Source organism: Phocoena phocoena, chromosome 4 (assembly GCF_963924675.1).
Source record: "Phocoena phocoena chromosome 4, mPhoPho1.1, whole genome shotgun sequence".
Lineage (NCBI taxonomy): Eukaryota > Metazoa > Chordata > Mammalia > Artiodactyla > Phocoenidae > Phocoena > Phocoena phocoena.
Genome location: NC_089222.1, coordinates 87,778,048 through 87,790,826, shown reverse-complemented (window position 1 = coordinate 87,790,826; position 12,779 = coordinate 87,778,048). Strand labels below are relative to the sequence as shown.

The following is a 12,779-nucleotide window of genomic DNA, read 5'->3' as shown; positions in this document are numbered from 1 at the left end:
CAGTCATGCCCGAAGAGCCAAAAATTTAAAAAGGTACATTAATTAGATTTTTGTTATAAGAGGACACATACTGATTCTTTAAGAGAAAGATGTTATCATACTAAATTCTGCAGGTGGTTTATCACAGGGAGTATTATTCAGGGAGATTTGTGTCCTTTGGTTTTATTTTTGTTTGTTTGGCTGCAACAGGACTTTCTGACTGAATGTTCCTAGTCAGAAATCCTTATCTACCTATGGAGTTCTCCCATTGTATTCATCAGGACTCTGGACTGTTCAATTCTTCTTTCTTCTAATGACCAGGTTTACCTTACTTATTCTCAAGGGAGAGTAATTCCGATAGGACATCTGTCCCTCTTGCCAGAAAGTTGCAACTGTTAGAAACTAGGATCTGGGGTAGAAATCAAAAGTTGTTGGTTTCAGGCAAAGTAAATGACCCATCATTTGAACATTTGAGCCGTTGTCATCAGCTATTGGGCTTTCTGCACTGCCTTTTTGTGTTAAATTCTTTTCCTTTCTTCCTTCACAGAGATCTACCAGATTTTTGCTGAAGTGGTGAGCTGTGTGCTCTAAGATCTAACTTTTGGGAAATAGGTTTCCTCCTGAAGAGGGCTTTGACAAGAAAGCTGTTGGGTGTAAATGAGTGGATCATGACAGATGTTTTTCATTGCTCCGGTATGCTTTTGTGAAATAGGAGGCCTTTGAAGCTTGGAGCAGCTCCCCTGTGGCACGCAATAGAAGACTGTGCCTCCCTTAGACACAGGGAACATCAAGGGCACCTCTGGGTACCACACGGCAGCTTAGACAGAGTGCAGTTGAGAGGCAATGGGTTTTTCATTTATTACTCTTTGAAGACAGACATATGTTACCTCGAGACAGAAGACGGAAGAATCTTAAAAAAGAAAAAGAAGTCCTGATTATTTGTTTTAGATGCTCTTCTTCTTTGAGTAATCTGCTCACTGGATTAGTTACTTAACAAAGTCCAGTGTTCGTAGGATTAATGGAGAAGAGAGGAATGTGAAAAACACTCTAAGCTGGTTTAATGAAACAAAGATGTTAATGATATTTAGGAAGCCTGAGATTTACCATTCTAGACTTTGCTTTACCTAAGACTTAAAGATGTAGATGACCTTGGAAATACGCTCATTTTAATTGGCTTTTGTGAACCTGTCTACCACCACCTGAGGTGAAAGCCTAGAATACCTCACTCTTCTCTTTTTTTTTTCCCTTGCAGTTTTACTGAGATATAATTGACATACAGCAGTGTATAAATTTAAGGGGTACAACCCAATGACTTGACTTACATATTTTGCAAAATGATTACTGCAATAAATTTAGTTAACATCCATCACCTCATGTGTTTGCCAAAAAATGTTTTTTTCCCTTGTGATGAAAACTTTTCCACTCTTCTCTTCTTGAGTAATCATTCTGTCTGCAGTGGAAAGCCCTCACACTCGTAAACTTCTCTGGTTGCAAGAGGTTTCTAAGAAGAAATCTGCAAAGAAAAAGAAAAAAGGTTGATGCAAACTGTCTTGTCCCTACTGTCTCCCCTTTCTGTGTGTGTGTGTATCAAGTTACCTCAAAGACAGAATATTTGGGGATGCACATATATGTGCTTTCATTAAAACACGTCACTCTCAGTAGTACCCTATACATTACTATTTAAAAAAAAAAAACCCGGATAGATCAAAATTTCACTTTTCTCTGTCACCATAAACTAAAGCTATTCAGTGACTACTACACCCTTGGCTCTCTATTGTTTTTTTGTTTGGATATAAATGATATTACAGTATCCTCATCCCAGTCTATTACAAACCAGAGTTTAGAATGCCTCTTGAAGATTTTGCTTTTTATAAACAACTTAACAATAAAAAAACAGTCATTGCCTAGATAACATTTATTGCTACAGACTCTCAGGTGGTTTATTATTAAACATACCTATTGTGATAAATTTTCTAGAAACTTTGAGCTGTACAGATACTTATAATTGCCACTATTATCTATCTTTATAGTTTTGCAGATTGTTCAGTTTTTGTTTTCTTTTGATGCTTTGCTTCCACCAATGAGAGGAATATTTTTAAACCATGCTGGAAGTTGAAACCTAATATGAAATGTTGACCGGACAGGATACTGGCCTTCTTGAAGCTTTCCTGCTAGGATTACTTGTCAGTGATTTAGGAATGCCATTCACTGTTGTAGGCATTCCTCATGCCCTAAAACAGGCACCCAAGCATTAGGACAATGAGATTCATTGTATGTGAAGAAAGGTCAGCAGTTGTTTTACTAGTTCATAAGATATTGGAATTAAGATGACAATTTAAAAGCTAAATGTCAACAAACAAACAAACAAAAAAACAAACAAAAGCTAAATGTCAAGGCTTGGAAGGCCTGCATACCTTTGTTCTAGTCAACCTGAGATACTTGACTTCTCAATGGTTTAATCTTCAGGAGCAGCGAAGTAGGGTAAAGAATAAAGAATATGAATAAAGAATAAAGAACCCAACATGGTGCCTATCGTGTTACAGTAATTTTTAGGATTGTTAAACACTAAATGAATTTAGTAAGGAACACAAAATGTTAATGGTTTCTTTAGTTAATTTGAATATTCTTTTCGGTGGTTAGTGAGGAATGTTCAATAATTTACTTAACTAGGCTGCTGTTTCCAATTTCCAATTGTGAAATTATATAATTATTGACTTACTGGTGTAAAGAAATTACTTCTTTTTCAAAGAGAGATAAAATTAAATAAATAATATACCAAGACGGGTGCCCCTTCACTTACAGAAAGACTGGTCTCCACGAGGTGATATCCAAAACGACTAGCCTGAAATTCTTAAGAGAAGAAGCTGTTTTCAATTCACTGTATTCTCTTCTTAAAATAATTGGTAGTCATATTTCGGCTGTGTGTATCATCTAAATGTTCCTTTCTTTCCCGGGCATTTGTCATAACTTTGTTTGGGGTATAAGTATGCCCTCTCTCACTTAATTTCTTTCCTGACTTTCTCATTCCTTGTTAAGGATCTCAGTTTTTCCATGAAATAATTTTATGAATAATGGCTAGTGTCCTATTTCATGTCACAAAAGTGCATTGTCCCAGTTAGTGTCTTAATCATTACATAGGATAAAGACCGATAAGTGGTGTGCTAATGCAAAAATTGAAACATGAAGTAATATTAAGTGTGTAGCTTTAAATCATTTGGGGGGTCACTAAAGTAATAAAGCCTTGTGTTGTCCTGGTTATTAACTTTGGGAAACATTTCAGTGAGGTGAGGCCAAATGCCATGTCCCTCTTCTCCACCTTGTGTTGGAAAGGAAATAAATAAGAGTGCTTGCTCATTTGCAGATAACCCTAGCAGTGGGACCCAACAGAGATTCTAGAGACTGTGGTAGGAGATGTACTCACTTGGAGACGGGAGAGAGTATGGAGCTTATGATGAAGGTAGCAGCGTGCCCAAGAGACATCCCTGAGGAGGTTGTTGAAAGTCTAGTCCAGATTCTAGTTCTCTGCTCTGCTGAACTTTGTCTATAACCTGAGAGAAGTCCTGACAATCTCTGTGGACCACAACTTCCTCCTCTGTATAACCTCTTAGTTATTTCGGCTTTAAAAGGACGCGAATTTGTACACTGAAGTTGGTTTGTAGGAGGTAAACTAAGCCCCTATGTACTGAGGGTCTATGGGAAAATGCAGAGTTCCAAATAAACAATCACAAGGATGCTTTTATTATAGAATCCAAATAGACACAGACTGTGAAACGCTAGACTTGTGACTGGTTTATTAACTGGGAAATTCTGGAATTGAAGTGTGACTAGCCCTTTTCTGTGTTGATTAATCACAGACCCCAGAGGGTATAAGTGAAGAACAAAGGATTCAGGAATTGACTGTGATGGAAGAGTCCCGGATAGCAATTCTGAACAACCTCGAGGAACTTGAACAAAAAATCAAAGATATAAATGACCAGATGGAGGAATCTTCCAGAGAGGTATAAACCACAAGTTCACTTATTACCCTCTCTCATTTTTCTTTCTTTCCTTTAGCTTAAATATATCAATGCCTATTAGGGCACAGGCCTTGGGGGGCAGAATACATAGAGGTCAACACCAGCGATTTGTAGCTGTGTAAAATGGGTACGTATGTGGGGTAGAAATGCCTTTTTTAATGTTTCTTTCTGGGTTTTTTTTTTTTCATCCAATGAGGTGAACATATGAAGCCATTTTTAATGTGCGTCATATATAACCGACTTTGTCTTAACTAGTGTATGCTTTCTGAGCTGCTTCAAGGTCTGTCAGCTGAGGTACCATGTATTTAGATGTTTAAGTTCAAATCCAACAGACATTTTCTGAGCATGTTAAGTATGAGTTGGGTATCATCTTGGCACTATGGGGGGATTTACATAATTAAAGAAAGGGGCAATTTTTTAATACCTCCATGGAATGAGAAGAAGCAGCTAACTCTGCCTAAGAAGGATCTGCATGTCTGTACTCACGGATGATGCAGTCAGCCCATGTGTGGAAGGGGACTGCTCACCTGTCATCTTATGCATAGACCCTGGGGAGCCCCTCCTGCTGGCATTGCTAGGAATGCAGCGCTTGCGTGCTGGGCCGAGTATAATTTTCATTTCCCATGCTCTAGGGACAAACAGAGACGTGGCTGCTCCCAAGATGGTTCACACTTGAGCTTGAATCTAAGCGAGTAGGCAAAATATCCTTGAGAAGTAAGCAGAAAAGGGGTTATCATAGAAAAATTAAATGAGAAGATAACTAGTGTTCTTAGCAAATATATTCTGGCCTCTCCACTTTCTCATATAGGAATCCTGAGTCTCACATGGGTTCTCTGGAGTGTTTTCTGGGCTCCATAATCTGACTGATAATGGTAATACTTTTTGCAATTTGTAGCTGTTAAAAATACACCTCTAAAGGGGGCAGCTGAAAATTTCTCTGAAGGTGAAACACCTCTGAGCTTTGTTTTGTGTCCTCAGTTGGATATGGAATGTGCTCTCTTGGATGGAGAACAAAAATCAGAAACAACTGAACTTATGAAAGAGAAGGAGATTTTGGATCATCTAAACCGGAAAATAGCAGAACTGGAAAAGAACATTGTTGGTGAAAAGACCAAGGTAAAAGAAAATTATATTTGATACAAATTTTATGGGCAAAATGGTGCTTCCATTTGATTGAATTTAAATGTTGTATGAATCGCCATGGATTTGGATTTGTGTGTCATGTTCCTGGAGACAGCGGCACTGGAAAAAAGTCTTAAGATGAGGTAAGTAGTTGCAAATTAAGAACTGTCAGGTGCAGAGCAGCTGATGCTGAGATAGTAGAGCCTGTTTAGTTTTTGAGCCAGTATTCGTGGCAGCTTTTTCCGCTTGAGCTGAGTGAATTGCTTTTTTCCAATCAGGCTTTCTGCTCTTCTGATGCTGCTTTGTTTTTAAAGAATCATTTTAGTACTTTGGAACTTCTTTCCAGCATTGCCCTGTAAGGGTGGCTTAAACATATTCAAATATGGTTGCCTCATTTCTTTTCATTTTTCTGTTTATTAAAACGATGAATGGGAACCATGCATTTCATCTGTCTCGCCTTGCCATTGGCTTCAATGCAAGTGCACTGCTCTTTGACAAATGCACTGCAGTTTTCAGGGGATCCTCACACACTGCTGAGTGAAAACTGTGAAACACAGCTGACACTTATTTTGGAAAAGAATATTTTTGAAACGCTTACACATTCAGGCCACAACCTGAATGTTAGCCGATACCTCCTAGGGAGTATGAAGAATTACTTGCAGTTTTTAGAATTCGGGGTGGTAGTTGGGTTTTTTGTTTTTCTGCTTGTCTGTTTTTTGCGGAAAATATTTCACTTACTCTCCTCTCAAATTCTGAGTTAGTTACAACTGAACTAAGCCTAAATTAAAAGTTAAAATTCCAGTTTGAGAAAGAAAAACTAGTGAGCTTGAACACATTCCTTTCTTGCTCCTCACGTTCTCCACTAAGCTGAGAAAAAGAAAAGAAATTCAGTTTGAGTAAACTCCAGTGGTAATATGTGGAAAGGATTTCTGCTCAGTGTGGCTTCCTTTTTAGGCTTCTCTTTGTTTGCATTTGATCTTGGTGCCAGAGAATGAGCTCAAAAAGATATTGTCAGAAATTGAAGTCAGATTAAAAGCTACATATCAATATCTTGGTTGCCTGCTTACCAAGATTTAAATGCACATCTTTTTCATATTAAATTTTATGTATGTGCCTTCGAGCTCTAGACTTTGAAATAGTAAAGAATCCATTTGGGTAATAGTTCTATTTTTCTTTAAAAGCTGAAAACCACATCGAAGGATTGCTTGTCTAGTTCTGCTGTACAGGAGGATCATGGTTTTCAAAGTTTCCGCACTGATACAGCAAGAAACTTTCATTGGAGGCATCAGATGTTTTTGTTTTGGTGCTTACTAGTATTTTACTATTTATGTCATACTGGAAAGCTCGCGGGACATAGGAATGGGGTCTCAGGTTCCCTGTGAACCTGTCTGCCTTCCCCATCCATGTAGTTGTTTATCTTTGTGTAGCCCTCATATGACATGACCTATAAATTCTATTTGTCTACCTGTCATTAGCATCATATTCTACACAAAAGTGAAGCAGGTTGAGTCAATGCTAAATTTCACTTCCCAGGCACAGTTGTGTTATATTCTCCAGACCTAAGTAAGGTAGAGTCAGAACTCCAGGAACATGAGTGGAAACAAGCAAGGAGGAGGCTACTTCCATCCTTCCTATTATTGTTTTGGTGGCTTGATAGAGGCTGTGCATAGGAGAGAGGACGCTGGGGGCTTGAAGTATAGAATCAGCTCATGCAGCTGTTAGGGGATTAGTTGGTCTCGGAAGGTGGGATTATCGTCTGTCATCACATGATATGAAAAATGGCAAAAACTGGCTTTGGGTGAGGGATTCCAGAGGAGAATGAGGGAAGTGAAAGCAGACTGAGCTGGATGATGTTACTGCATATTCTTGACAACCAAACTCAAATAGAGACCCATTACTGCTTGGCAACATCTCTCTGTTTCTCAAGTAAAGTTATTCTACCATTTTATAGCACGGCTATTTCATACTTTCGCTCTGTTCAAACTTCTAGTCCACTTTCATTCCCCTGGCTCTGAGATGATCTCACCACCTACTTCACTGAGAAATTAGAGCATCTCATATTCACAACTAAGGAAGGCTCTCTTCTCCTCAAATACCAGTCCCTTTGGATGTGCTCAGGGTACCGTCCCACCATCTAGAGGTTTACAGTCCTTCTGTTCTGAACTCCCCCCAGCCTCTCCCTCTTTACTGGACCTGTACTGTCAGTATGCCAATATTATTATTTTTTTAAATTATTGTTATTTAAAAATAAAGTTCCTTCCAGCACCTGCCTTAGCTAGTTTCTCTTCAGCATAGCCAAGCTTTTCAAACAGTTTTCTCAGTATACTGTGTGTTCTCCTGCTTAGTTCCCCATTCCTCCCATTCTTGTTCCACTACTCCATCAGATTTGCTCCTGTTAAGACCACTAAAAGCCCTGGTGCTGCCTAACCCACCCACTGGGTGCTTTTCAGCCCTCTTATGAGCAGACTCCTGAGCAGAATTCAAGACAAGGGACAAGTCTTTTCCTTGACACTTCCCCTCCCCCACCCCTTTGCCTTCGTGTACCACACACTTCCCCTCCCCCACCCCTTTGCCTTCGTGTACCACACTCCTCTGGTTTTCCTTCTCTTTCTCTTACTTATCTCTCTGACTTTTCCACCCGAGTTCCCATTCCTTCTTCCTCTGCTTTATCCAGCCAGTTGTTACAGTGTCTCTGATCTGAACCTTCTTCTTCTTTTTTTTTTGAAGCAAGCTCAGACTTCCCCAGAAGTCCACAGAAAAGTTCTGCTTGCTTTCATTGGTCTGAATTAAGATATATGCTTTGAATCATTTACTTTTTTTTAAAATTGAGGTGTAATTAACATATAATATTATATTAGTTTCAGGCGTACAACACGATTCGATATTTGTATACATTGTGAAATGGTCACCACAATATTTCTGGTTAACATCTACCATCTCTTGTTGAGAACTCTCTTCTCTTATGTTCTCACATTCTTTTATAGCCATGGCTTCAAATAACATGTACATGCTGGTGACTGCCAAATGTATGTCTTTAGCCCACAACCCTATTCTGTACTTCTGACTCATATCCTGTAGCCTACCTGATATCTCCACTGAGATATTTCTCAGGTATTTCCAGCTGAACACGATGTAACCGAACTCTTGATCCCATCCCTCCCCTGGCCTTCCATACACTTCCCCTGCCTCTGATCCTGTTCTTCCTCTAGTTTTCCCACCAGGACATAGCATCTCTATCCACCTATATGTCCAAACAGAAACCTGGAAGTAGATCTTGATACTGCTTTCTCTATCACCCCCACTTCTAATTGGTTACAAAGCTATTTTTCAATTACTCTAACTTCTCCGCATCTCCCCTAATAGCATTCTCTTCTAAATCATCAAAATTTCCTTTTGAGTTCCATTTCCATTTACTTCCCTTCAGTCTGTTTGCTTCACAGCAACCAGAGTGATTTTTCTTTTAAAATTTAAATTAGGTCATATCACTCTGGTTTTTGTTCCCCTGTATTTTATATAAATCTAAACTCCGTACCTGTCCTGACCCTTTCTATCACCTTTCTCCCCCTCTTCACACCACTCTCATGGCGGCCTTCCTTCTGTTTGTTTAAAGATCCATCCCACCCTCCACCCCTGCCAAGGTCCCTGGCAGACCAGCGTGCCCTGCCTGGAATTCCCTTTCCTATATTCCATGCCTTGTCGGTTGCCTGTCTTTCAGCGCTTAAGTTCAGTGTTAGTTTTTCAGAAAAACCCTACTAGCCCTTTCCAGCTCAGATTACATTCTCTCGGTTGTTCTTTCAGTCCTTTTACAAATCACATTTTATAATTTATGTTTGTTTTGGGCTTGTTAGATATTTATTTCCCTCCCTAGCCTGTGAAATAGAGGCAGGCACTGTTATCCACTGTTTATCCAGCTCATAATAGGTGCCAGAATACAGCCCAATGTTCTTCGGGAATATGGTACTTGGATCTCCTGCTAACAGTGAGTCCTGGCTGGGTCTGAACAGAAACACTGAGCCAAACACCTGCCTGAGAGCTACGTGCAGCCAAGTTTCAGGACAGCTGGGGTGGTCTGTCCAAGTGCTCATGCCAGGGGCTTGTAATCACGCTGCCCGTCGAGCCAGAGCGTAAGACAGAAGAGGGAAATGCCCTTTGCCCTTTTGGATCTCGTTTCCTTTTCCATACACCTGTTGCTGCTGTCAGATATAAACTGTGGAATGAGAAAACCAAAACCTGAAAAGATATCCCTGTTGGGGAAGCTCCAATTCAGATGTCAATAGCACATCCTGTAAGCCTGGCCCTCATTTTTTGGAGACAAGGCCTGGAGCCATAGGAAGAAAGTTCGGCAGCACCTCAGAGTTCAAATCCTGGTGTGAAGTTAATGACATTGTTTCCTTGGCTCTCAAGACCAGTCTTTAACATTGTTTCTTTTAGCTGATTTGGGAGCTATCATTCTATTTTACATATTTAGTATAAATTAATGTATTTCATAGGTGACCACTATTTATTGTATGCTACCATATAAAATATAAACTATAGACATAATTACATATACAACATAAAATATAGACTGTGTATTTAATTGTGTATTTGTTGAACATTTTTGCAGTGGCTCCCTGCGCTGACCTTTCACCGTCCTTATGGGGACCACTGTCAGGAACATCAGTGCACCTGTTTCCATGAGGCTCTGAGCTAAATGCCACCTGCCTGTTGTGTTCTCAGACGGTAGCCACATCACAAATAGAATCTCTATGAACTTATAAACCCTAAACAAATAGAAGTATCGGGGGGCTTCCCTCCCTGGTGGTGCAGTGGTTGAGAGTCCGCCTGCCGATGCAGGGGACGCGGGTTCGTGCCCCGGTCCGGGAAGATCCCACGTGCCGCGGAGCGGCTGGGCTTGTGAGCCATGGCTGCTGAGCCTGCGCGTCCGGAGCCTGTGCTCCACAACGGGAGAGACCACAACAGTGAGAGGCCTGCGTACCGCAAAAAAAAAAAAAAACTATCAGACTCGAACATAAACCCAGAGGGGATGTTTATTTGAACCAGTAAACAATAATCCATAGTGTTTTCTTAGGGCAAGAGAAAGGAGAGAGACTTGTTAACCTCTGTGCTGGTAGACTGTTTTAGGTTGGTGGGCTTGGTGACTGGGGGTGGGGAAGCCACCAGAACCATGAAGCTCAGTTTGGGCAAAAACTGGAAGCGGCTTCCCTCCCCCTGCACTTCCCCTCTCCAAGGCAAAGCCTGATTTGGGGCAACTGCTGAAAAGTATGAAAGTGTTCCTGCATTTGTTTATGTACATTTTCCTTCTGTCTTTGTCTATTTCTGACTACATAAAAAATTCAGAACTAAAAATAGTTTTTCAGTTCCTCTATTTTTGGATTATCTGTCTCATTCCTGCTCCTTAGCATATGACAATGAAAAGTTAGCTGTACTGAAATTAAATAAAATGGTTAAGGAAAGGCTCTGCTTACCTAGTATTGTTGAAGAGTCTTTCCATCACCTAGACGGTGATCACAAAGCTCAAACCATCCTTCTGTTTAAGGATCTGTCCTCACACAGATAGGTTGTGATATTTTGTAAGCTATACCTGTCTGCACACTTTTATAGCTGAACACACTTAAAGGTGTGAGCTGAAGTTTAAATCATTCTTCGCCATGCAACACGTTCCTGGGTGAAATCTTGAATTAGTTGACTAATTTTTCTGTAATAAGCATATAGCTTTGTGTCTTAAGTGGTTAAATTGTATTCTCCATTATTATCTTGCCAGAGTACCTGTTACTTCCTCCCCATCTTTCCTTCAGAGCCAGGGGAAGAAACAGAGCCTGCCCAGAATTCCTCAGCAAAATGTTAATGCCTCTTGAGTGCAGAGTCTTTGCCAAGTCACAGGCAGTGTTCAGAAGGGACCCAGCCCTTCCCGTGCCTCTTTCTTACATTTCAAAGTTAGCTCCCTGGTTAGAGGAAGTGGAAATATATCATGGGATTTGGGGATTAAATCAACAGGGTTCTAGATTAGTGTGATTTTTTTCTGGTGGTTGTTTGATTATGTAAATCCTTAGTGTTCTGATTTTCCAATGTTTTCTACACTAAACATCCATCAACTGTGCAATTAAAAAGTCAAAGTCAATGGTAAAAAAAAAGCCTAGGAAAGTAACATAAAAATGTGCCTCTTTAGAGGCAGGCAGAGAATGGGTTTTCAGCAATAACCGTCTGGGGACACAGGTCCGTAATCTTTCCTCTGCAATTCTGAAAAGTTTTGTAGAGGAAAAAAACTTTTCATAAGGTTGGCACCAAAACTTAGTTGGTTTCAAAACCTGACTTGGACTGATATTCACACTCAATATGAATATTCATAAGTAGCTGCAGACACAGAAACATGTTTGATTACAGGGTTTTGCCCCAAACCTCAGTGGAAATGCCATACAGTATATGCTATATGAACTGTGTTACCTCTATCAAATGCAGAATATTCTGAAATCTAGAACACATCTGGCCTTAAGAATTTCAGATAAGTGATTTTGGGTCTAAAACAATTGCCTAATGTTGAACCTCTGAGGATGCCTGCCTCTCAAACCACCCCACAGGGCTCAGCAACTGGAAGGAAGGGGACTCTCAGGGTGTATGGAGAGGACTTTGGATGGGCTACCCTTAAAAATGATGGCTTAGGTACTATGAATTTTAACATATCACTGCATCAATTCCAAACTTGACCCAGCGTTTCAATAAACATGGCCTGAGTACCTAGTGCGTGCTGGAGTCTATGCTGTACAGTTTGGAAATTATAAAGATGTATCTTAATTTTTAAGAAAATATTTAGCAAGCTAATGAGGCTGCCAAATTAGGAAAAAATGTATAGGATGCTTGGTTAAATTTAAATTTCAAATAAAGAGAATAATTTTTTGGTATAATTATGTCCCATGCATTATTTAAGACATACTTACATTAAAAAAATCATTTGTTGTTCATCTTAAATTCACGTTTAACTGTGTATCCTCTATTTTATCTGGCAACCCTATAAACTAATGAAGTATGCATCTTTTCAGGGTAACCTTGAACCATCTGCTTACCAAATATTAGTTAAATTATTTTTTATAGGTATTCAGAAATTTTTTGTGTCGTATTGGAATTCAGATAGAGCCAGCAAGTTAAATTTCAGTTCGTTCCTTCGAGAATACAGCTTAAAGAAAATTTATTATTATATTACTCAGCCATAAAAAGAAACAAAATTGAGCTATTTGTAATGATGTGGATAGACCTAGAGTCTGTCATACAGAGTGAAGTAAGTCAGAAAGAGAAAGACAAATACCGTATGCTAACGCATATATATGGAATTTAAGAAAAAAAAATGTCATGAAGAGCCTAGGGGTAAGACAGAAATAAAGACACAGACCTACTAGAGAACGGACTTGGGGATATGGGGAGGGGGAAGGGTGAGCTGTGACAGGGCGAGAGAGAGGCATGGACATATATACACTACCAAACATAGGGTAGATAGCTGGTGGGAAGCAGCCGCATAGCACAGGGAGATCAGCTCGGTGCTTTGTGACCGCCTGGAGGGGTGGGATAGGGAGGGTGGGAGGGAGGGAGACGCAAGGGGGAAGAGATATGGGAACATATGTGTATGTATAACTGATTCACTTTGTTATAAAGCAGAAACTAACACACCGT

At 39.9% G+C, this 12,779-nt stretch overlaps 1 protein-coding gene across 2 annotated transcripts in view; it reads left to right on the top strand.

Annotated features, from left to right (window-relative positions):
• PHLDB2 (pleckstrin homology like domain family B member 2) overlaps positions 1 to 12,779 on the top strand; it is a 103,844-nt gene that overhangs the window by 46,765 nt on the left and 44,300 nt on the right. For both annotated transcript variants that reach the window (XM_065876058.1, XM_065876060.1), the window contains exons 3-4: positions 3,834 to 3,977; positions 4,974 to 5,111. In XM_065876058.1, the coding sequence (XP_065732130.1) occupies positions 3,834 to 3,977; positions 4,974 to 5,111 (282 nt within the window). The remainder of the gene's footprint in view (positions 1 to 3,833; positions 3,978 to 4,973; positions 5,112 to 12,779) is intronic.